This window comes from Capronia coronata, assembly GCF_000585585.1.
Source record: "Capronia coronata CBS 617.96 chromosome Unknown acBCG-supercont1.11, whole genome shotgun sequence".
NCBI classification, from domain to species: Eukaryota; Fungi; Ascomycota; class Eurotiomycetes; order Chaetothyriales; family Herpotrichiellaceae; genus Capronia; species Capronia coronata.
Genome location: NW_006912903.1, coordinates 497419 through 522243, shown reverse-complemented (window position 1 = coordinate 522243; position 24825 = coordinate 497419). Strand labels below are relative to the sequence as shown.

At 52.0% G+C, this 24825-nt stretch overlaps 7 protein-coding genes across 7 annotated transcripts; 2 read left to right on the top strand and 5 right to left on the bottom strand.

The window, feature by feature from the left end:
• Positions 1-138: 138 nt before the first annotated feature.
• A1O1_08966 (uncharacterized protein) lies at positions 139-870 on the bottom strand (the record flags this gene model as incomplete). The annotated part of the gene is made up of 1 exon (XM_007729823.1): positions 139-870. The coding sequence occupies one exon, from the start codon at positions 868-870 to the stop codon at positions 139-141; it is 732 nt and encodes a 243-aa protein (XP_007728013.1).
• A 971-nt stretch (positions 871-1841) lies between these two features.
• A1O1_08965 (uncharacterized protein) lies at positions 1842-3425 on the top strand (the record flags this gene model as incomplete). Its single annotated transcript, XM_007729822.1, has 3 exons — positions 1842-2071; positions 2311-3051; positions 3266-3425. The coding sequence occupies 3 exons, from the start codon at positions 1842-1844 to the stop codon at positions 3423-3425; spliced, it is 1131 nt and encodes a 376-aa protein (XP_007728012.1).
• Positions 3426-4110: 685 nt separating this feature from the next.
• Positions 4111-8842, bottom strand: A1O1_08964 (sulfite reductase (ferredoxin); the record flags this gene model as incomplete). The annotated part of the gene is made up of 2 exons (XM_007729821.1): positions 4111-8738; positions 8812-8842. 2 exons carry the CDS (start codon positions 8840-8842, stop codon positions 4111-4113), a joined length of 4659 nt encoding a protein of 1552 aa, XP_007728011.1.
• A 737-nt stretch (positions 8843-9579) lies between these two features.
• A1O1_08963 (uncharacterized protein) lies at positions 9580-10809 on the bottom strand (the record flags this gene model as incomplete). Its single annotated transcript, XM_007729820.1, has 1 exon — positions 9580-10809. One exon carries the CDS (start codon positions 10807-10809, stop codon positions 9580-9582), a length of 1230 nt encoding a protein of 409 aa, XP_007728010.1.
• A 1967-nt stretch (positions 10810-12776) lies between these two features.
• On the top strand, positions 12777-14060 carry A1O1_08962 (uncharacterized protein; the record flags this gene model as incomplete). The annotated part of the gene is made up of 1 exon (XM_007729819.1): positions 12777-14060. The coding sequence occupies one exon, from the start codon at positions 12777-12779 to the stop codon at positions 14058-14060; it is 1284 nt and encodes a 427-aa protein (XP_007728009.1).
• A 1495-nt stretch (positions 14061-15555) lies between these two features.
• A1O1_08961 (uncharacterized protein) lies at positions 15556-16353 on the bottom strand (the record flags this gene model as incomplete). The annotated part of the gene is made up of 1 exon (XM_007729818.1): positions 15556-16353. One exon carries the CDS (start codon positions 16351-16353, stop codon positions 15556-15558), a length of 798 nt encoding a protein of 265 aa, XP_007728008.1.
• A 2420-nt stretch (positions 16354-18773) lies between these two features.
• On the bottom strand, positions 18774-24191 carry A1O1_08960 (uncharacterized protein; the record flags this gene model as incomplete). The annotated part of the gene is made up of 1 exon (XM_007729817.1): positions 18774-24191. One exon carries the CDS (start codon positions 24189-24191, stop codon positions 18774-18776), a length of 5418 nt encoding a protein of 1805 aa, XP_007728007.1.
• Between the last annotated feature and the right edge of the window lie 634 nt (positions 24192-24825).

Sequence of the window (24825 nt, the reverse complement as noted above, 5' to 3'; positions counted from 1 at the left end):
GGATGACCAGCCCGAGTGGTCCCCCGCCAAGCTGAGCATTCATCGAACAGTCTCTAATGATCCAGATGTGAGAAAGCAAAAAGAAGAAACAAGAAACAAGAAACAAGAAACAAGAGCCAGATGCGGCGTAAACATGAACTAATTTTGTTTCAGCTCCCAGTTCCTCCAGGTCCTTCCTTTCCACACTCCATCGAAGAAATCCCCCACACCGTAGCCCTTGTGCCAGGCCTCCTGTCCCTTTGCATTCCCGTTCCTCTCACTAATATTCCAAAAGAGCGTACCATCGTAACAAGCTCGCAGATCGTCCTTCCCCACCCGCCCGTCCTCCTGGAGCAGTAACCAGGTGGTCCACAGTTCCATAAACGCGAAACTCCAGCCAGCCGGATCCGCGGCACAGCGGTTCTTCTTCCACATAGCCCACATGTCGTCCGCACTCAGTGCTCCCGTCCTAGAAGAGTCCCAGCGGTCAAACATGGCGTCGAACCTGTCGGCGTGGAAATGGCCGTCGACGTCAAACACGCTCGTGTCGGAGCCATGCTTGGCCTTCTGCAGACTGCCGAGGAAAATGCGGAACCACGGATCCGGCAGCCAGCTGTGCCCGAGGGTGGTCGGGTAGGAGAAGAACAGCGGGATCAGTAACGAGCCGAGGGAGAAGACGACGTTGAAGCCCAGATCGCGGAAGCCGTTGTACACGTCCCACGGGTAGATGATGCCGTCGTTGTCTCGGTCCCAGAAGAGCACGTGTTGTTGTAGGGCGGTCAGTTGTGATTGTTGGGTTTGGGTGGGGGGATTTGTGCTGGGGGCATATGAGGGAACACCATCGGAGAGGGTGTCGGTGGTTTGTCGTTGCTTGAGTGTGGCAGAGGGCATTATCGTGGGGTTATACGAGATGGATCCTCGGTGGGTAGGTAGGTGGATTTGATAAATGTTCTTTTGGAAAAAGAAGTAAAAATCGTCAAGACGTGGGTCTGGTCTGGAGGTAAAGACGATCCGGGGATCAGCCCACTGCAGTACAGTGTACGTACTAGTATGTCTGACCACACTATACACCGCTTGAATTGCTGGATCCGGATCAAATGCAGATAAGGCAACAGGCAAAAGCACGTGAGTGAGTGAGTGAGTCTGTGTCTCGCTCTTCAATATCGTAAATCGTAGGTCATGTCATGGTCGTATACCAGAGTATCTCAGGCTGGATACTAGAACTTCCGACGGTTGCACAGGTGGGGAGATAGAGAGATAGAGAGATAGAGAGAGGAAAGAGAGCACATGTCAATTAATCATCATGTATGACGATCGTGGCTGGGGACGATGATGTTTGGTTGAGTGCAGCTCCACCTCCACTCAACCGACCACAAGTCTTCTTTCTGTCCAGGCTGCAGCTGGGGATTGTACGATTGACCGACCGACCGGTGAGTTGAAGTATGAAGAACGATTGAGAGGAGATGAGATGAGATGAGATGAGATGAGACAGGCATTCATCGAAGGTTGATTCAACATGAAATGGTCCAATCAGAAACGAGACATGCCAAGGCTGAGTTTTAGTCATGTGACTTGGCTGTCATGACGCGTGGTCACGTGTTAGGCTGGGGTTTAGGGGGCTAAGCACGAAACTACTGAACTACTCTGTCCCAACATCTTGTAACCTTGTAACTTCTCTCCAGTAATGACCTCAGGGTCTCAGGTACAAGCAAGGTACAAGCAAGATACTCTGAAACTCTAGTTGTCCGTGGTTTGTTGCCGAGTGAGTCTATCAACAACCCTTTGTCCCTGGCCGACCCCAGACTTGATCTTGTCTACCACCTCCCTCCTACTGCGCCTACTGCTCCTACTGCTCCTACAAGATGGGTGAGCCTGATCCAACCCCATCAGCTGAACCGGCACCGGCACAGGCCTCGGCCTCAACATCAAGCCTTCCAGTAGTGGGATCGGACATTTCTGTATCCGAGTCTGACACTCACATTGGGGACAAGTACGAGGTTCCGACCTACGAACCGCATTCATCTGTCACGACCTTGAAGGAACGCATACGACATCACTACGAGCTCGCCTCGGACTATTACTATTCACTCTGGTAAAGAACTTCCATATATGCCTTATCTCACACTTCCAACCACCCAGTATCTACTATTGCCCACCTGCCTATCGTTATCTATACCTACCATAACCACCCATGAACCTATCTACCAGGATATCTCTTGATCATACACCATACCTACCTTACCCTCCAATATATCTGGTCTAGACACCTCACACCATCTTGTCAATCTTATCTATCTCATATCTCACTCTTTCTCTCCCTTTCTCCTATAGGGGCCAACACATCCATCACGCCTACTTCCTCTCGCCCACAGACACCAAGGAAACAGGCCAGACCAATCTGATCAACCTGCTCCTCGACATCTCCAGCCTCGCACCCGGCTCCACAGTGCTCGACGTCGGCTGCGGCATTGGCGGCACAACGCGCCATTTGGCCGTTGAACACGGATGCACCGTCACCGGAATCACGATCAGCGGACGACAAGTGCAGATCGCCCAGCGGCTGACTAGAGAAGAAGTGGCCAGACTGGGTACCTCCACCGCCAGCAATGCAACTCAAGACGAACACACTACTACCAGCACTGACACTGACACCGATGGCTTCACCCCGATCGGCCATCGCGGCGGTAAAGTCAAATACATCGAACTCGACGCCGAAAAGATGGAATCTGCATTCCCGCCGTCCAGCTTCGACTGTGTCTGGATTTCCGAGGCGTTGAGCCATTTCCCTGATAAACTGCTGTTCTTCCGTAACGCGGCTCGAGTGTTGCGAGGAGGAGACGACAAGGCTGACACCAGCTCCAATAAACCATCCAGCAAACTCGTCATAGCCGACTGGTTTCGCGCCGAACAGCTAACAGACCAACAAGTCGAGACTGACATCAAGCCGATCGAGGATGGGATGCTGTTACCCCCGCTGTGCACGCAGGCTGAATACGTGGCGATGGCTGAGGCGGCTGGGTTGAAGGCGATACATCCTCCGAAAGATATCAGTCAAGAGGTTGCTAAGACTTGGTGAGTCGCAAACCACTTGCAATCTATCTGAGGTGTCTCTAGCCTATCCGAGGCCTTCTTTTCTCTAAGGATCTGAGTCTCCTCCTGTCCATCCTTGACATGTTCGGATCAGCGTCAACACAAGAATTCTCACTACCACTCCTACCACTCCTACCACAAACCTCAATACCATACCCAAAAGAAAAAAACTAATCCAACTATTCCCATGTCCTAGGGATATTTCCTGGACCCTAATCTCCTCCCCTTCACTATGGGCATTCGCCATCTCTCAAGGCCGCGACGGTCTCGCCTTCTTACAAGCCTTCCGCGCCATGCGGAGAGGATATGCGAACGGGACGTTCCGATATGCAGTCATGGCGTTTGAGAAGAAATAGAACAACGAAAGGAAATGAATCGGCGGAGATCGATGATTTGAAATTCCAAGCATGGACATCAACATCTCCTTATTATCACTCTTCTCAGTCACCTGCGGGATCCAGGACACGAGAAACCATCATATCATGTATCTCGTTTTGAGGGATTGCCAGTTCGCACCTCACTCTTCGACATTCAACACTCCTCGGTTACGATCTCTTTCGCCATGGCGGGTTATCGATCAGGGATACGAGTGGTGTGGAGTCGATGGGCCGAGAAACTAGGGATGGACGAAAGGCTGAGAACAACGGGAACGAGAACAAGAACGAGACTTCGACACGAGTCGAAAAGAAATGACCAGGACAGGACGCAGAACTAGACTGCAAGGGAAGAAAGGGGTAATATGGCCGGGTTAATTCCCAAGACAGATACAGATACAGAACAACTGACATAAAATAGGAGAGTAGAAATATTGACATTCATCTTCAATATCCACGTCTGAACCAGACAATGCCATGCTATGCCATGCTATGCTATGCTATACCACGCAGCCTTGCTTCACATACTAGAGGAGAGCGCAATTATATTGTGATATCCCGAGATGCCAACATACATCCAAGGCGAACTCCCAGCAGAATCAATTAAACAACCCTTTTGATAGTCCATTTGGCTGACGAAAGGTGGTTTTTAAAGTCGGTTTTTCACTTATTCACCATCACTCTCATCCTCGGCGGTGCCTTCATGGAAATACTTGCCTTCGGTCGTTTCATTGATGACACCAGCTCGGATGGTCCAATCGCCAAAGTGTTCGCCCGAGTTCCTCTCCTTGGCATATCTGGCCAACAAGCCGGTCATGATCTCCAAGATCTCCTCTTCCTTGATACTGCTGCGGTACAGCTTGTTCAAGCGCTGTCCGTGGTACCCTCCACCCAGGTACATGTTGTACGCACCGTAAGCCTTGCCGACGAAGGCCACCTCAGCCAGCCAGGGTCGGGCACAACCATTGGGACAACCTGTCATGCGCATGACGATGCTGTCCTGTGCAAGGCCGTTCTGCTCCAAGCAGTTTTCAAGCTTGGTGATGAGTACGGGCAGATATCGTTCTGACTCGGCCATGGCGAGGCCGCAGGTGGGGAAAGCAACACAGGCGGAACTAGACAATCGAAGAGCAGAGAAATGCGTGTTGTCCAGCTTGTACTTCTTCATCAGCTCAACAAGCGCCGGCTTGTCTTTGTCCGTGACATTGGACAGAATGAGATGCTGGTTACCGGTCAGACGGAATTCGCCTTTGTGAACCTTGGCAACCTCCCGAAGTCCCGTACGCATGGGGAAGTCGGCCGTGTCTTCGATACGACCATTCTCAATAAAGAATGTGAAGTGGTTCAACCCCTTCTCATCTTTCTGCCAACCGAAGGTGTCGACGTTGGATTGGAATTTGAAGGGCCGAGGTGTGTCGAATTTGATATTGAGGGGAGCAAGAAGCTCCTCCACCTTTGACTTGAAGACTTCGTTGCCCATGTCGTCCATGGTATACTTTAGTCGAGCATGCTTACGGTTCTTCCTGTCGCCGTTGTCACGTTGAACGAGCATGATCTTCTCACACACAAGATGGACCTGGTCCGCAGGTACATACCCCAACATATAACCCGTTCGAGGATAAGTCTTCTTGTTGTTGTGTGTCACACCCATACCACCTCCGGCAAGAACGTTGAAGCCCTCAAGATGGGCGTTGTCCTTGGATCGAATGGCGATCAAACCGACGTCATGGGCGTAGACATCGGTGTCGTTGTGTGGTGGAATGGCAATCGTGATCTTGAACTTGCGCGGGAGATAGGTTGGCCCATAGAGTGGTTCATAGTCCTGCACAGCATCACCGGCCACTTGAGTCTTCTCACCGGTCGTATCATCCTTTAACCAAATCTCGTGGTAAGCTGTGGTAGCTGGGAGCAGATGGTCGGAGATTCTCTGTGAGATGGCATGGACTTCTTTGTGGTACCCAGACATGGTCGGCAAGCTGGAGCACATGACATTTCGGTTGACGTCGCCACAAGCTGCAAGAGTTGTCATAAGAGCCTTGTTGATGGCTCGCATGGCAGGTCGGAGTTTAGATTTGATGACACCATGGAACTGGAACGTCTGTCTCGTGGTCAACTTCATTGTCTCGTTACCATGAGCCGAGGCAATCTCATCCATCTGCAACCATTGGGAAGGCGTAGCAACACCTCCCGCCAGTCGACATCGAATCATGAACGAATACGCCGGTTCAAGTCCTTGGGCTTTACGCTCGTCTCGCAGATCACGGTCGTCTTGCATGTAAGTACCATGGAATTTGGTGAGTTGTTGGTCGGACGCGGAGATGGCACCAGTCGACGTGTCGGCCAATCCCTCGGCAATGGTGCCCCGGAGATAGTTCGAGGCGATCTTCATGTCCTCATTCGTCAATGGCGGAGGTTCTTCCGGGACACCTTCGACTTTGTCCACGTTCAAGACCTGCCACAGCCGCGGTTCCCATTCTTGATAGCCGGTCTGGTAGGAATCAGGATCTTGATCGTCACCCAAGCCAACTGCAGTCAACTGCTTGCCTCCCAGGAACTGCAAACGCGCATCGAGATCCTTTGCCGGCTTGTTGTAAAAGATCTTGTCCTCCTTGCGAGGCCAGTAGTGGCTGTCACCCAATCCAAAGACCGAGTAATGAATGTTGGAAAGATCAAGGTCAGCCGCGTCCTTGATCCCCTCCCAGAAGGTACGACCATTCTGTGGGAACTCTCCTTGACCAGCCGTGCTCGTAATCAGTACGATATTCTCTTCATTGGGAAGGTCTTCCAAAGGATAGTCGTCCATCGCCATGACCATAGTCTTGAGTCCTCGGGCCTTGCCTCGGTTGCCCAATCTCTTGGCCAAGCTCTCGCCATTGCCGTTGTCTGAAGCAAACAAGATGGTCAACGGAGCTCCGTACAAGCCCTCCAACATCTGCTCATATGCATCCTTGGCCTTGCGCTTCTGCAGTTTGCGCACTTCTGAGCCATAAGACTCGGACAAGCTGGCGGCAAATCGGGGATGACGATTCATCAATTGGGTCAATTGATTGTCTCGTCGGAGGAACTCTTCCAATTCGCGCTTGATTCGTTCGGAATCCAGCGAGAAGGTAGGCTCGTCCTTGTCATCGTTTGAGGGATCCCAGCGGTAAAGGGGCCAATAACCCATGTCCACAGCCTTCTTGGTTTCTTGCAAGACAGTCAATGGAGAATCGGTTTCCTTGTGGTAGGGTAGGTAGGCCAGTATGACTGACGGACCATTGAATTTCTCGGCTTCAATCATGGCCTGTAGCACTTGGGTGTAGGAACTGTACACCGCAACAGAGGCAACATAAGCATTCCCAAAGTTCATGGCATAGAGACCGATGTCCTTCTTGCGTCGCATAGAGTCGGCAGCTGTTCGTTCCGAATACGGCTCGGAGTCGATGATCAGCATGTTGACGTTTGCGCCCGAAGCCAGGACATGATGGACTCCGGAATTGCCCAGGTCGTACGCCCATGCATCGGACCCAATGAGCCAGTGAGACTCTTTGAAGAAGAAAGCCTTGTTGTCGAGCAGCCGAGTGGATATCCTTGAACCATCCGTGGACAAGCGAGCAATCACTTCCGGTGCGTAGTCGTTCGCCTTGATGGTGTCATCAGCGTTCAACGCCCATCTTGACAGCCACTGTTTGGGTGACTCTGTGATGAATTCGTTGCTACGTGCAGCCGTCTCTGCTTCCTTCACGAATTGTTGACGTCTCTCAATTCGTGCAAGAAGTGATCCAAACCCATACTCAGGCGAAGCCGCAACCGTTGCTGATACACCGGCATTCTTCTCCTTCAGCTGGTTCGCAATGTACAGTCTGTTGCTGAATAATTGATCCAGAATCTTGAGATAGGCATTCTCTAGCTCGGGCTGCTCAGGCGTGAAAGGGTCAACTGCCGGTTCCAGCTCCTTGCCAATGCTCAGATTTTGGATGGAAAGAACAGTGACCTGCGAATGGCCACGGCGCCGGGAGTGTTTCCTGGGGGTCGACGGCGGAGCGAGATTCTGGAATATCCCTCGCAATGCTTGTAGAGCTGTGGCTTGGTCAATCTGTCCCAATCTGTATTGCACCAAGGAAATTGCAGGTTGGCCACCAGCACCGGGACTCAAACTGGACAGCAAATCAAGGAAGGAAGGTCCCCATCTGGTGGTCTTCCGCCTGATTTGCTCCAAAACCGCAATCTTCTTGATCGATCGTGGAATAGAATCCAGCAGGACCGCACTGCCCAACCAAGGGCGGTATAATCGAGCTGTGATCAGGCCAACACTGGTCAAGTCGGCGGGACAGTCATCGGAGTCAAGGACGTCCACGAAAACCCCCGTTGAGCCAAAGATGAAAATCGCAGCCTCGGCATCTGGCGGACCAGAATACTCAATGGCTGAATACTTGCGACCAGTGGCCCTGGAAATGCTGGCCCAAATATCGCTAACATAGGTGAAAATGTCGGTCGCGGACACGGGACGAGCAATTGGAGTCTCGACTGTGGTCGCTATGGAAGATGGAGCAGCGCCGTCCGAAGAACTGTCCCTTCTCGATGATGGCACTGAAGAAACATCGGTTGTGCCGTTCGTGGAAGGCGCGGGCCCAACAGGCGACAAAAGCTCCCTGGTCACCCCGGACGATGCTGGTTGAGAGGTGACCTCCGGTAAACCGAGCTCAGTCACGGTTGCAGTCCTTCCATTGTTGGCATACAACGTCAGATCATCGGTGCTTGTGTACGATGGTCGTGAGCCCACCCCCGTTCCAATAAGAGTCTGGACCAGCTCCCGGCTCTCGACCGGGATGGGGACATCTTGTACAGAATTGCTCGGATCATAAAAATGGATGACACCTTTCCCACTCTTGACTGCCAACGCATGGGCGGTCAAGGCAATGTCCTGCGCCTCTTGAAGGGTTTCCGACTGCAGAAAGGCAAACCCGCACTGTCGGATGGCGCTGATTTCGGAGAAGTCTGAGTTGGGAGACGCGAGCGCCACGTGCAGCACCACGGGATATTGGGCAAGTTTATAGAGGTGAGGAATCGAGTTTAGGAGGATGGAAGATGGCGTCGTTACGGAGACAAGTTTGCCGGCCTGGAGAGGCGTATATGCTGAAAGGAGAGGGTCCGCATTTTGGCGAACTGGGATGACTTCTGGAAGAGCCTGAGACACGAAACTTTTTGCGTTGTTGGCAGAAAATCGAGATAAATGATGTGAGAACTCTGAATCGGTGCTCAGCGACGGCTGAACGGAGAGAATGACATCGCTGGCGAGGTAGGCGATTCTCGCAACTGTAGAGGCACAGTCAGTATACAGGGTCCAAGAAGAAGATGCGGAGTGCATCGATTCGATGTTTCCACGTACCAGCCTCTGCGGGGCTCGCTACCGTTCCCATGTCTCTGTGGAAGGATTTCTGAAGGCTATACAGAACCCCAGAGAGGAGAGAGCAGAGCGTATAAAGAAATCGGAGGGTGTGAGAGAAAGACTGTAGAAAAAGTCCCAGGCGATGAATTGTGTAGTGGTAATAATGGTAGTTAATACCCCAAATATTACTGCATGGCTACTCCGCCCGTCATTTGTTAGCATCGTTCCCTTCCTGCGGCGCTCGTGCCTCGTCGTCGGTGACTTTTGCGTGCAATTTTTTACGGTAGTCGCCCGGTAGTCGGTAAATACGAGCTCGTCATTTGGACTGGCGATTCGTTCATTGGTCGTTGGGCGATGGCGACATCGGGGCTGCCAGTGTTCGAGGCTGCAGTGGAGAGGAAATTAATTAATTAGTCAACTGAGAGCTCTGCTAAACAATTAACCACTGCTAGAAGGGGTATACGGTGGAACACAAGGACTACGGTGGATCAAAAGACATGCTACTGTTCGGTCACGTGGTCTCACGATTTATGATAGTAGGTACGTACGTAGTTCGACTTCATAGCCCCTGACACTGATCAACAAGGACACAGAAAGACTGAGATCCATGAGCAAGGACTCGGGAATACCATCCCCTTCACTGCCCATTACCTCTTCACAGCTGTGCAGTGACCGCTCTACATCTCCTCCCGTCCTGGCTTCCGTCCGTACACCACATAACTGGTCCTGGTTAGCACATACGTTTCTCCTTTCGCAAGGCAATACTCACTATTGCACATATTGATGGTAGTTGCGGTTCTTGACATCTTGTCGAAACCCAACCATGGCCAGCTCCGTCTCCTCACGCGTCCAGCCATAGGCATGAGAAAAGACCCTCAGCCCAAAAGCTGACGCTCCCGCAACCAAATTGGTCAACTCCAGTGCCCCGATCCTCTTCATGCGTCGATCCTTGGGCCAGGGAGAAGAGGGCACCTTGAAAATGTGCTGCATCACATCCACATAGCCAGCATTGCGAAGATACTCGGCAAAGCGAAGACAGCAGTCCAAAGGAGCTCCCAATCCGTATGAGGCCTCGATGAACCGATCACAAATGAATTTGAACATTGAATCTTCCGGCATCGATCCGTCGTCGCACATGGCGAGCGGGTAGACCGAAGCTAGCTCACACCAACCCCCAGGTTTGGTGTGCTCGTACGCCTGTCGCATCAGTTTCGGCCAGTCTCTGACCACATAAAGGGGATCCCGCAAGTGAATCAAATCAAAACTCTCTTTTCTGTAGGTCCAGCTGTCCTCGATGTCGTCGATTTCAAACTGGCAGTTGGGGGCCACCCACTTGGGCTGGATCGGTGCAATGTCAACTCCTAGGACCTGTGCGCAGGGGTACATATCGGCCACGTCGAGCGCCCAGATACCCGTCCCCGTGGCAAGATCAAGAATACGCTGGGGTTGGTCGCCGATAGGCGCCAGGAAATGCCTGTCACCGAGGACCATCTCATACTTGCGGTGCTGCAGATCCATTCGGTCCATTTCGGCTTCATCGATGGGCATCCCATAGCTGTGCTGGCCATACTGTGGGTACAATCGTTCGTTCTCCAGGATCCCTCTTGAGATCTCCGAAGCGATCGAGGTGACATAGCTGGTACTGGTGCTTTCGGCATAAGCTTCGTCAGTGATGTCGAGGTCCGGCAGAATCATTGGAGCAATTTGCGTGGTTGTTTCGGGCTGCATTCCCGCACTGCCACCCGTGTCCAGTGTGTCGGCATGGCCAACATCTGGAACTTTAAGGTTGTTTTGAGCGTAGTTCATGTCGACAGGTGCCAATCGGTCGTTTGTGTAGTCCACCGCATACTCCGCAGAAGATGAAATTCCGTCCGGAATGGGCGTCTCCTCTCCTTCCGGCAGACATTGCGGGCGTTGCTCCTCACCTCCGTCAACCGAACTCTCTCCTGTGTCGTTTTGCAGATTTTGCTCTGGTTGTTGGTGCTGCAGCAGCAACATGTCACCTCTTTGGCAGCCCATCGGACATCGATGACGCTTTCTGGTGATGATTGAATGTTTCCACGCTTCGTAGCAAAAAGCAGCGGGGAAGATGCTCTGAACGCGGTTCAATAGAGCTACCACCAGTCAAATCGAACGGCCGAACCGCTCTTCGAAGTAGTGTGCTGGCTGACTGAATATAGTGAAGCCAACCTGGATGTAAAGGGAAAGAGTAACTTTGCTGCAAGGTTAGCAACGACACAGAAGGAATGAAGATGATGAGCCACAAGTAGTACCACAACGTGCGCTTTCGAGCAGCAAACATTGAACACGCTGGGCAGTGAATGGCAAATATGGGATATCAACGTAGAGTTTCAAAGGAGACGAGGAAGCCAGCGCATGGCGGCTTGAGCATTTGTAAAGTGCAAGACCGAGCAACATCAAGACTGCCTGGTTGCTGCATGTGTCGTACTACCTGTAACTTCTGGGCAGACCGCCGACGAGTGTGGGCAGGCAAAGGGCAACTGCAGGGAGACACAAGCTGATTGCAATAGCTGGGTTCGGGTTGCATGGAGCCGTCGTGGTTGAAGCCATGAGAGGTCGATCCAATCCTTGTACCAAGCAAGGCACAACATCCTACCACAATCATTGAGCAATGACTATTCTTCAATCGAAAAGGCTTCACGTGTGGGGGAGACCGCTGGCGGAGAGAATGTTGAAGGGAACACCTCAAACAGCCAGATGTGTGCAACCTCAGGTAGAGAGTCGAGGTGACATCAACACAAGATGTAGCAAACACAGGCGTCCACTGCATGTAAGGTGCTGAGACTGACAATCGCTCAACTGTGGCATTTGCCATGAATCAAGGACGACGGTTGTCGGGATATTGCAGCACTGAACCGCAGGCCGTGCTCCTATGGAGGAACAAATGGTGATTGCTTCCAGTTCCAACCGACCTGTCCTGTTCTTACTGGACAGCCGGTATTTCGTAGGTAGTTGTCACATCTGGTCTTCTAGGTCCGTTTCCTGACCAGCGCGCATCCGGTATCAGGGCTGCACAAGTGCATCAGACTGTGAATCGACTATGCTGACGGTCGTCATCTTGACCGAAGCTAGCCTCTTGAAACCATTGCACACACAGAAGCATCATGGCGAGAACGACCACGTGAAAGTAACGCTCAGGCTGTTCTAGAAGTCAGCACAACTCGGGTGCTCGAACGCTGTGGAAGGTTGGCATGCAGTTGACTTGGAAATAAGTAGGACGGGTCTGGCGGTCTGACATTAAGAAGCACCGACAAGGGTTCAGGTGAGTGGTAGTAGCCTCAGCCTTCTGTGGGTAGTAGAGAGGAAGGCGTCGAGCCGGAAGATGAGAGGAGTGATCGCAGCATGTTGTACTATTGGTACCTGTTTCACTGCTGAGACAACGACAACGATGATGGTCACAGTGACGGTGACGGTGACGGGTGAGGGATGAAGTCGGGTGGCTTGTGGCTGCTGCAGTGTTCGGGGTTCACGCACACTGCGCCTAGGGACCTTTGGCTATGGGGCTAGGGGGCTTATAGGCTCACTCACATCCTGCTGATCCCCATTCCAATGGCTTAGGGAGCCTCCTCAGCCCCTAGTAGTGAGGTCGTTGGGATGCTGGACATGCTTCTACTGTGGAACACGCCGTAAACTGACCCAACTTCAAGGCTGCGTCATGCGGAGCTCAAATCGCTTCTCCGCAGTGAAACTCTTTGCCTCAAGATAATTGTTAGCACTTTTCTCACCAGGGAGCATTTACACGGCAGAACCATCTAACAACAACATCCCCCAGCCGATCCAAGAGGCTGTACTTATTGCCTGGCTCTCTCTCGGTTTCTCAAAATCCAGCGAGCACTCTACCGCTCGAACCGCCCTGTCAGAACGTACTGGCGCGAAATTTCCACGCTCCAAAAAACATTTTGCTGACCTCGAAAGCCGACCAGATTGACCCTCAGCCCTCAGCCATGGCCGACCAAGATGACCCTGTCATTGCTTCCTACGATGTTTACCTCACCAAGCCATTATCCCCAACTGCCAAAGAAGCGGCCTCGAGACTATATGTTCTGCAATACCCATCACATAGACCCTACTCGAAACCATACAATGCCGCACGATCGCAGGCTCCCACTTCTCTCCGGCTCAAGCCAAACTCGGGGTTCCTAGAGGTTGACGTGCCCATCCTGACGCAAGAACACTATAATGAGCACGCTGGCGAAAAGTTCGGGAAAGGCGTGGCCGAGAGCCGGACTCTGCAGGCTGGCGGTTCACACGGTCTGGCCGGGGGGTTCTCAGCTGGGTCAACACAGTTGAAGTTCAGGGACATTCCCATGCACGACCAGCTCAACAACCCCGTCCAATATCTGACCACTCAGACATTGGGTGGGAAGATCGTCGCTCCAAGTCCGCGCGATCCCATATATCTTGTCGGTTCTTTCAAAAAGAAGCAACTCCACCTCTCGCACGTGGATGCCGTGGTGCAGATGCGCCCTCAGTTTCATCACATTGACGCAGAGGATGAGCTCGCCCAGAAAAGACTTCAAGCGGCCAATGGGACTGGGCCAGCCAAGCAGAAACCAGGGTTGGAGGCTCCCCCTCCCAAAGTCGAGTCCAAAGCCATCGAGATCAAGATCAAAGACAACAAGGACGATGCCAAAGACCGTGGTCTCAATGAGAATGCAAGATTGTTGCGCGACATTCAGATGGAGGATTGGGACCACCACGACTGGGTTGATGAGGATGAGTCGGACTCGCAAACCGTCTTCACAACCCATCTGCAACTGCCCGATAATACGGCTCAGACGAGTGTCCGATTACGCAGCCTGCTCAGCAACGGCGACTGGCTTGATCGGATGAGTGCGCCGAGAGAGGACGGCAAGAAAGGACTTTTGGCTAAACTGCGCGGCCGAGAAAGAGAACGGGCCAGGAGGAAGAAGGCGGAAGAAGAAAAGCGCCAGCGCCAGAAGGATGCCACAGGTGGTACGCAGGCCGGACATGGTACACTGCCCGACATGAGTTCAGACAGTGATCTGAGTACACCGGAGGCTTCGGAGAGCGAGCCTGATGAGGATGTCACAATGACGGAAGCCGACAATGTCAACCGAGTATCTATCAAAGAGGAACCCGCGGCTACTTCCTCGGTAGCCACCGTTGGAGCTTCAGGAGCCCCGGCTCAGGGAACAGGAACTGCTACACCGAAGAAGAGAGGTCGTCCAAAGAAGAACCAAGACCCCAGCGCTGTTGATGAGTGAGTTGAGCCATCAGGGCGTTCACCGCAGGGTTTACTTGCCAACCCAGACGGCACCAATAAATCGTTCGGCACCCCGAGATCTCTTTCGGTCAGTCCACCTTCCCATCGACCTCGCTTGCACCTGGCCGTAGATGGCTTTCAACCCAAGGGCATGCTGATCTTGGAAACTCCGAAGCCGGAACGTCGATGACACCCGACGACACGGATGAAGGAATGTGCTGGTGTCAAGATATCCGAGAGGGCCTGTTCTACATGTACCTTGCAAGGCTTTCATGGACTGAAGCACAACTGTTCCCGAATCTAAGAGTCTTGAAAACTGATGGCAGCTCCTTCACCTTCACCTTCACGGCTCAGCAGTCCTCAATTGCAATAGCGCCATTGAGAACCGCGAATCACGGATGGAACTCAAGTGAGCCGGCAATATCCCTTCGGCAGTTCTTCCATCTGCAGACATCGCTGTCTGTTCGCGTCCCTCGTCAACCTTTCTTCAGTGGGAAGGGGGTTTCTGTGGAGGAGAGGGTCAAGAGGATTCGAACATTATGATCATGGGAATGATTAGCCGCACAATGTCAGTCTTTGCTTTGGTAGAACTTGAAAAGGATTTGCCACTGCCAGCACCACAGAACAGACGCACACCTACTTGAATATCTATCCGACCTGTACAGCCACTACTACGGATGTGTTCCAGTCGGACAGTTCACCGAGAATACAAAGGACAGCGAGCTACCGGTCAACCTCACTCTACCTGCGATGGAACCAACGAATGCTCTCCAGAGCACTGTGAAGCCTCATACGTAGTGGCCTTGATGTTCGTCGGAACGAGGCTGTCATACCATAGTATTCTCGCCGCAGCATGCATGTATGGTACATGGCAGTCAAGCAGGTTGGCAGTTGAGTAATGAGTGGCACACCATACTCTCTATTAGTAGATCTACGTATCAAACCTAGACACATCGCTGTCCCTCTCTTCTTCTGCTTCTTCTGCTTCTTCTGCTTCTTCTGCTTCTTCTGCTTCTTCTTCTTTATGCTATTTCAAACTCGAACCAAACAATCTTTCCTGCAGCCCTCACGGTATCCTGGTCAAACTCCGTCAAGACTCAAGCGAGCTCCCCAGCTTGCACTGTTCTCCTGGTTAGGCGTCGGCCGAGGATTGCAATATTCTATTCTAAAAGTCATCCCAGGGGACAATCCTCATGATAAGAAAACAGGACTATACTTCTATTACTGGCTACTATGCAATGCTCATGCTATTTACTTACCTTATAAACCCAACATTCGAGTTTCAAACTCCCATCACAATACCACTTACCTCCCCTGAAGTCCTTCTCAGCACCTTTCTCCTTTTCTGCCCTGCTTTCTTTTCCACTATAATCCCAGTCAAGTAAATGCCTTATATGAGCCATTCACCGTAGCCTGGCGCTCAGTCCAGCAATCATCAATCATCAATAATCAAGCGACAAGCATCAACAAAATTTACACTCAGTTGTAAGTTAGATTTAACACTCAACCAACGATACAATCCTCAATTCCACAGGACTACACTGCGCCGCCCAGTTCTCCGTGTACAGATTGTAAAAGTCACCGCTCAGACATTGCCAGAACGTGGTGTTTCCGCCTAATGCGAGAGTGGGAAGCGACGACGACGACGACCGAGTCGACCCCTCAGAGTCGGGACCGCTAGGACAGATACTCCATCCCGTGGTGTAGAGGGCGCCGGACTGTGGTGGGCCGTCGAATTGGAATTGGTAGTTCGATGCGATGTAGCCGGTTCGGTTGCGCGAGTCGAGAAGAGTGCCGTCGGTCAGGGCGAGGCGGAGGGTGGAGTTTGTGAGGCAGGAGACAAAGGGTAGTTTGTTAGAGGTCGAGGTTGATCCTGAAGATGAGTTGACGTTTGGATTCGTGTTGGGGGATGTAGTTGGGGTTGGCATTGAAGAATCACTCATTGACGTTGTCGGTGATGTTGTTGGAGACTCACTCGTGCTGGGGCTTGGGATTGATGGGAAAGTAAATGTAAAGGGTATGCTTGGCCTCGTTTCAAAGCCGCATGCTTGCTCGATGACTGTTGGAGGTTTCCGTGTGGCAGCAGGACCTCTCGAAGGAGTAGAAGGTGCCGATAAAGATCCCGGTGGCGGCGAGACGGTGGATAAGTCTGTTGTGGTTGTGGTTGTTGTCTCGGCTGGATTCTGGATCTGTCCGTCACCAATCTGCGACACGGGCGTCATGGTCATGGTCATGGTGATCGTGTGCATCCCGCCCTGGATCTGGCCGTCTCCGATCTGAGAGACTTCCGCCATGGTGAAGACTGTTGTTATCGGTGGAGGTGCCGAAATGGAACTGTGATAGAGTTGTTAGAAACTCTGAAGAGGCCATATCTTGTGACTTGCAACTTCAATCACAGCCATTGAGTGCTTAGCTTACCTTGACGATAATGCCGACTCCTGACCATCCTGTCTCCTCTGAAGGTATGCAACGTCTCGTCTCTTCTCGTCCCGATCGACGATTCCAGAGTCTGATGCTGAAGGAAGAGGAGTGGAGATGGAGATGGAAATGTTCATCACCGCTATGCCGAAAATGCCGGCATACGATCCTGTACATCCTGACCTTGGACGGTTGGACGGTGCTAGTGACGCCGTGACAGCTTGAGGTTGTGCGATTGCGATGGGAGATGCGTAGACACAGGAGACCAAGAGTCCCAGGGGCAACCCAAGGATGGGGATCATGTTGAGTGGAGAAATGCTTTGGGCAAGTCCCAGTAGCTAAAAGGAGCAGTATTCAAGTAGCCGTATAGCAGCCGGTCAAGATCGTTGTCGGTTGTCAATCACTCAGATTTCCCACAGCAGACAGTCTGAGTATCGGCAACTTGGTCCACGAACACGAATGTAAACGTGGGTATGAATCGAACAGCAACGACAATTGTAATAGAGAAGAGTACCTCGAAGTCGTAGTCTTGTTGGTTTATGTTCCAATTCGCGCCGATCATCCAGACTCACCAGTGAGATATATATACCTAGGTATATATACTATGATCAGTACAATCCACTCACCGTTGCCGGTTCTCCAGCCTTGTCTTTCCCCTGCCTCAATTCTCCCACTGCCCCCAACATTCGCGAGCAATGGACACGTTCGCCTTCTCGAGGCACCCGACACCGTGTCACCAAGGCCGGTCAAGGACGAGTGCTGTGCATGGTTGGATAGATCACCTCTTGACACCCTCGAAGCTACCTAATTGTCCGTGCGTGGGATTCATTCTCATTCTCATTCTCATTGTCATTCTCGACCGTCTTCGACTGGAATGCGAACGGCTGGCGGGGCAGGGCAGGCCGTAGGTCACCGTGTCCTAGAATACCAAGGCGTGGCTGTATGTCTTGGACGACGAGCATTGGACCAAAGGGTAACATCACAAGCCCTGTGGTCCAGATTGCTGACAGACGTCTGCTTAAGCTACCTGTAGACAAACGTGAACAATTGAATTGGGAAATAATGTCAGGCCAGCATAGCGATTGGAGTATGGCCATACTACTGGTAGTACGTACTACTACTAATACCACCATCTTAAAATAATATGGGAGTGCTAGGGAGAGGTTGTATTGCTAGGGATACCTTTTAGCGTTGCAAGTTCCGCACCTCCACCAGCCAAGTCTTGGCACCTAATCAATCTCTTGATAATCTAAAAGTAGGAAAATTTTGACAACAATCACAATCCCAAAGTTGGGTCTGTTAGCTCAGGTTGGTTCACACTGGCTCTCACACATTCACAGCAAGATACTAATTCTGAATAGTTGGTTAGAGCGTAAGCATACACAACACCTACAATGGTCAATCACAACTCTAACAAGACACATAGGTGGTGCTAATAACGCCAAGGTCATGGGTTCGACCCCCATATGGACCATCTATCAAGATGATTCACCCTCCAGAAGGTTTAAATCCTCCAAGTGACTTTCTTTTTGGCCCCTTTTTTTTTGGCATGTCTTTAAACCCAAACCCACCGAGCTGTACCAGTCTTAGGTGCTTTGCAACGGGCTTTCCTCATATGAACATAGGTCTTTTTCTTTTCTCCTTCTCTTCTCTTCTCTTCTCGTCCAATTTGCCCTGAAGACCCCCATCCTTATACCTACTAAGTACCCTGAGTGTAGGCTGTAGTAATCACCTAACCCTTGGCAACCTCACAAGAAGCCATATACCGGCTCTTTTCGCCTGGCTACTAACTACATAGTACGCACTATTGCTGTACCCCGTTGCAAGTATTCTGGTCCATGGGTCGGACAAGAGAGCCTACCTTGGCCTGCAACAGCTTTCAACAGCTTTTAAAAGCCTTGAGCCGTCTCTATTTGAGGCAGACGCGTTTAGAGAGCTGTCTGTCCCGACCACCATAGGCACGAGGAGAGTATTGCAGCCAACCATCATCGTGGAGCAGACACATACGGAAGAAACAAAACACAAACAAGGCTGAGTCGACTTGACTTGATTTATTCGACTTCACTGAGAGACAGACAGAATTGAATTGTACGTCTCATGCACCATCCAGGGCATTGACCAATATGATAATGATACATACAATCAACCTCGGAACCCAAAAACGATTAACGCCCCTTTTTGGCCAGTCCTGTCTGTCCCTTTTTCCAAGTCATTCAATTACAGCCTTCCATTATTAATTTTTCCTTCGTCATCTTGCCAAACTGAACCGAAACATAAGACACCGAGAGACAGATCCTCATTGTCCATCTGCATCGCCATCGCCGTCTTCATCTTCATATGCTTCTTCATTTCCATCATCAAGACCATGACCACAGCCATGACGATGATTCATCGAAGACTCCCGAAGAGACCTTCCATCATTGGTAGTCTGGGTGAATTCTTCTTCTTCTAATTCTTGTTCTTCCGCTTGCTCCTCCGCTGCAGTGGACATGGGTGGTGCTGGTAGTGGTGTTGGTGCCGGTTTCTTCAGCACGCCCTGAGCAGTCAACCGACTCCAAACGCCATCACGATTGCCAACCCTTTCGCGAGACAGCTCCAGACCATCGAGCTGAACCAGGTTCTTGCAATGGTCAGCCAATAACAGCTCGATAGTCCGTCTTCGCAGGCCAGTCATTTCGTCGAGCACTTTCATCCACGTGACATCCTCCACGGGCGAGCCTGGAGGCAGATAATATCGTGCCTCGGGCAAACAACAACGCCCTTGTTCCTTTGCAGCTTCTGCACCGGTGCCGACGTTGTCGGAAAACCCAACAGGACTGTAGAAGCCAACTGTCAAAGGATTGTCCCGGAGATCGACCTGCTGAACCGCCTCCAACCGCGCCAACACCAGACAGGTCCGGCGGAGTTTCTTGATGCGGTTTTTCGCGAGCAGCAACGACTTCAGCCGGACCATCTTGCGCAGCGGGGCGATGTCGTTGATGGCGTTGAAGTTGGCGTTCAAGGACCGACAGTTGGGGAAATAGGCTCCGACTCCGGCGGGAAGCTCGGAGATGCCGCATGCCGCGATCTCGAGTTCGCGCAAATTGTTCTGCGGCGAGGGTGGGAGCTTGAACGTCCCGTCTTCGGTCTGGTTCGAGGATAGCCGTATCTCGCGGCATTCGTTCGGGGTCGAAAGGACCAGGTCGATGATGTGGGACGAGTCCCGTTGCTCTCTCAATGACAATACTTCAAGATGGTAGGCCTGGGACAGTCCCCGAATATCTGTGACGCTGTTGCCGTCTAGATCCAATCGTTGGATCAAGGGCATGGACTTCAGCTCCATCGTAACAAGCTGGTTATGAGACAATCGAAGATCGCGTATCGCCAGCCTGTGATCTCTGTCTGATGGCGCGAAATCCTCCAGCAGATTGTGCGAGAGATTCAACTCTTCCAGCTGGGGAAGACTGTGAAGATTGTGTACCGCAATGAGCTGGTTGCGACTCAAGTCGAGTGACCTCAATCGACTAAGCTCTGATCCCTCGAAGTCAACAGTCACAAGCTCGTTTCCACCAAGCTGGAGCTCCAGAAGACCGTTGAGATCCAAAATCCCATCGATATTGTTGATGTGGTTGTTGCTGGCCTTCAGGCTTCGCAGGTGGACCAACGAGCTGAATCCTTCCAGACCCTCAAGCTGGTTCCCAGAAACATCGAGATACTGGAGATTGTGTAGATGACCCCACGAGGTCAAGTCATTGAGCATGTTGCTGTGGATGTCGAGGTCACGGAGAGTTTCCGGCAGACCGCCAACTTGTGTAAGTTGGTTGTCGCATACCAAGAGCTCTTCCAATGTGGGACAATACTCCTTTAGACCGTGGACGGAAGAAAGGCCCCCTTTTTGAATGGTCAGCCGCCGAAGTTGTTCCCAATACAGTACATCGGGCACCGCGTCCGTGATGGCTTTGACCAGCTCATCCACCGCCAAAGCCAGTGAGCCATGAGCTTGTCGAAGTGCATTCGGATGTTGCCTCTCCTCCACGTAGCTCTGATCCGGATGTTTGGCACTGTCGACTTGATGGACCGAGAATTCAGAAAGCGGAGTCAGGCAGAGAATGCTAGAGGCCTTGGTTGTGGCCTTTTGACGTTTCGAAACCGTCCTCGGCGCTGCTGGAGTCAATTCGGTAGACGGTTGGACCCGGGCCACGCTCATCTGCCCATCAATGTGTTCTTCATCACCCTCTGCTATTGGCGATATTGTCCGAGGCTGGAACGCGACGGTCAATTTGTGTTCGCCGAACGCATCCTGGCCTTTCTTTGGCGACGACTCTGTCATGTTCTCGGCCGGCTGGCTCCGTCGCGATCTTCTGTCGACGACTTCCTCATACAAGTCTATCTCGGAGTCATCAAGTGGAAGATCATCTTCACGAGGTAGATCATCAAAGTCGGCCTCCGACATCTTGGCATAATTGACAGCCGAGACCACCGGCGACGAGAAGGCAATGGTCACAACTCTGGCCTGCTTCCGACCTTCTTTGAGCTCACCAGGAGGCCTTGACGCAACACCATCGTGAAGCTTTGCCTCGTGCTCGGAAGCTTTTGAGCGAAGAGAGCTTTGGTTCACATGCTCGTCATCCTCATCATCCTCCGGCTCATGTTCTCTTTGATCTCTCTCTTCGACGGCCTCAGAGTTCATCTCTGCTAGGGGTTGTCGGGAAGCTGGTGTCTGAGCCTCTCTATCGTTCTCAACCGCAGTGGGCGCATTTTCTTTCCCGGATGATTCTGCTTGACGCGCCCTCTCTATCTCCTGTTGCTCATCGATGCTCAGATCAGGTATGTCTCCGAAAGGATCGTCTTCAGTCCGTTCGACTCGGCTGAATGGCCGAGCATCATCCTTGGATGCCATTTTCTTGACCCACATCTTCTTTTCGTGATCAAAGGTCATCAAGCCAACGTGATCCGGGATGGATACGGTCCCACAGGCGATGACCCCCTTGTGACCAGAAGTGGACGAGCTGGTAGGGAATGTACGTTGCGTCGAACTGCCTGCAGAGTGCTGGCTGTGTAAAGGTTGATTCAAGGTAAAGTCCTGAGCCGCATCCACGGTGGACGTGGAATATTTGCGTTTTCTCATCGTGTCCGAATGGTTCAGTATGCGCATGTTTGGAGGACTGCTCTCTTGAGAGTCATCAAGATCATGCGCTGGTGCTTGCTGTTGACCTTGCTCAGCAACATTAGCAGCCAAAGTTCCAAAAACCGATGTGCTTGTCAGCACGTCCATATCATCTTGATCTTGGTATTGTCGGAGGTAGCTCGCAGTTCGGGAGTCATGTCGAGCATGACGACGGTCTGGCAATGGTTTCGAACCGCACTCTCGGGACGGCGGTCTTGAAAAATCGTCCTTTGTTGAGTCCAAATCGACGTCCAGGTCCAGAATGGCATCTGGATTGAGCTCGGATGTATTTCCAGGCTCGCTGATATCAGGCAGGGCGGGCATCGGCTTTCCTCGAGCACGAATGAACTGCATGACCTTGTTTGCTTCTTCCATATAGTCTTTTGTGGCAAGCGATGGTTTGCGAGAGTCGTCGTTGATATGCGCAGCCTCCTGGGCGAAAGAGGCCAGTTCTGCAGCTAGGGCCTCCGTAAGACCTTCGCCAGGATTTTCTGACACGACATTTCTCACGCTCGAATCATCCTGCCCGTCTGACGGAGCTTGATCGACGGATTCTCTTCTCGACAACTTGGGTTTCAGCAGACTCCGGGAAGCAAGGACCTCAGGGTCAGCCAATGTACCGTCGTCGCCGGGTCTGGCGTCTTTACGTTTCCTCCCAGCAAGGGTGGCTGTTTCGTCCAACTGGCTGATCTTGAATTCCAGCTCGTGGCCCTCGACGCTGACCTTGTCCTTGACAAGCGTCTTGCGTCTTTTTGTCGTTCTATCCTTCTCGGATACAACTCCAGCGGTTGCAAATTGCTCTTGTCTCTGTCCATGTTCGAAGGCTGTCCCTGACCTCGCAGCCTCGTTCGGCGGGTCTACATTCTTGCCAGCGTTGATGGTGACCGGCTTGAAAATCCTCTCATCCGATCTGACCAGAGCCGTACCAACAGGCGAGGGCTTGGGGATATCTTGAGCAAACCCAAAACTGTCAAGCTCTCCTCTGCCGAATTGGCTCATGCGATGCGCATTCTCCTGCTGGTCTCGCGGTACGTTGTCATCGTCTGCGTTCTCGGATTGGTCGGCGGGCTCTTCGAAATGGCTGAGTATTCGCATCAACTTGTTGTTTGTGTAGGTGTCGCGATTCCCGAAAAGCTTGAGTGGACTTCCAGACGAGGCGGGTTTGCTGGAAGACTCGGTGTGATGCACCACGCTTGTGTCTTGTGGAGTGGTCGGAGCACTGGCGCTAGTCTTGCTCTCTTCGATACTTTCATCGTATAGGCGAGAAGACTGGGGAGGTGAACTGTGAAATTGGAAGATAGGCCGCGAATTTGACTCGATTTGTGAGTGGTCTTGCGATATGCTGAGGGACTTTCGCAGAAATGAAGCTTCATTCGATCGCCCACCACGTCTCGAGTTGATGAAGCCACCATGCGACATGAAGTCCTGGGTTCCCATGGACAAGTCATCTGGCAGTGACTGGGAGGTCAAGTCCGGCAGTGGCTCATCATTGACAATGGTCTGAGTTTTGGATCCGTGTTCATAGCTGATGTCTCGATCGCTCGCGCTCGATGTCGGGCGCTCTATAGTGCCTGGCGTGGTCTTCCTGAATCTGTGGTCGAGGGGCTGTACGTTGGCCTCGAGAGAATTACGAAGAACCGTGGCACGTATGGAGTTCTGCTTTGACACCGTGACGGGGCTAATAAGCTCATTCTTGAGCTCTTCCTGGCCACTGACCGTCCTCCAGCGAGGGTCTTGGACATTCTCTTCGCCCCTTTCGCGCGGATCCCGAGAGCCTGCTGGAGATGATCGAACAGAGAGGGTCGCGCCAGCCCGCTCAAGAGATTGGACTCGTTGCCTGACGATGCCTCTCACTGAACCATTATGAGCAGGATCTGAAGAGAGAGCCGATGGTTCGTCCAGAGATAGCTCGTCCTCCTCGTTCACCTCTTCTAATACCTCCAGGTTGGGGAGACTTCTGGTCTGTCGGATGCTGTTGTATTGATCTGAGAAGGAATTGGAGACTGGCAGGGTGAAAGGTTTCCACACATTTGAATCGCCATCGGGTTGTTCCACTTCGTCCTCGCTTGGCAGTTTGGACGATGTTGGTTTCTTGAAGATGCCTTCCAATTTCGACGGAGAGAAGAGATCGAAGCCGTCGCTGCCTACATCTTCACCCTTGGCGAGCCTTCTCTTCCATTCAGGTGTCTCATCCACGGCCGGTTGTTCATGCACGCTATAATGTTGAACCGAGTTTTGCGAATCTGAAAAGGGACTTGAAGGACGGCGGGGCAGACTCGTGTGTTTGTGCGATGCTGACTGCCCTGGAGTGTTGAGGCTTGATGCGCTGCGTTCTCGGAGGATGGAATCGCCGTTCGCACGTGCTTGTCCTCTACTAGACCTATGTCTGAGGAAGCTCCCGGTAGAAGAGTCTTTGCGCATGTTCTTTGCCAGGTGTGGAATGCGACTTTGGGAGCGAGACAGGGAGATGCTGCCATCTTGGCGACTGCTCGAGCGCAAGGGTGCGGGAGAGGACGATTGGTGTTCTGACTTCCAGTCTTCCGAGAGAGAATCTAGCCATGGTTCCATGGTGAGGAAGTGTCGGAAGAGCCACCGGTGAGGATAGAGCGACTATGGGCGGGATACTAGTATCAGGGAAAGTGACCAGAGTCACCAAAACAATATGTAAGATAATCGGCCGCCGCAAGAGGCGCGCCCACTGAGTTGATTGAGGAATTGTAGTGATGTGACAACTCAACACGATAATGGTATGACATACAAGAAAGCGATGCTGTATCTAAACATGGCCACGGGCGAGGGGCTCGCTTATGGATGATGTGAAGGGTGCAAGGACATTAAAAGTGGTGGTCGGTGTCTTGTTCGACGCGTGGTAGCGATTGTATTGTTTCTCCCTCAGAGGCTCATGCAGTGGTTTAATCAGCGTGTGGAGGACAAATGCGCCGCCGTTTTCGCGGGCGATTGTTGCGCCTGCCAGATGCGGAGGGTTGCACCCCACACGCCCCGTTGCCAGGCAACAATCTATTGTCTGCTTCTTCCTCAAACTGCGCTCTTCAATTGTACTGTTCTTTCTACGAGACATCATATGCTGTTGCACTTCCACTGGAACACAGTGGCTTGCTTGACCATATCCAGCCAGATATTGCAGACCTGTATTGCCTCTTCTGAAGCCACCCTCAGGCCTCACAGACTATGGTATCCATCC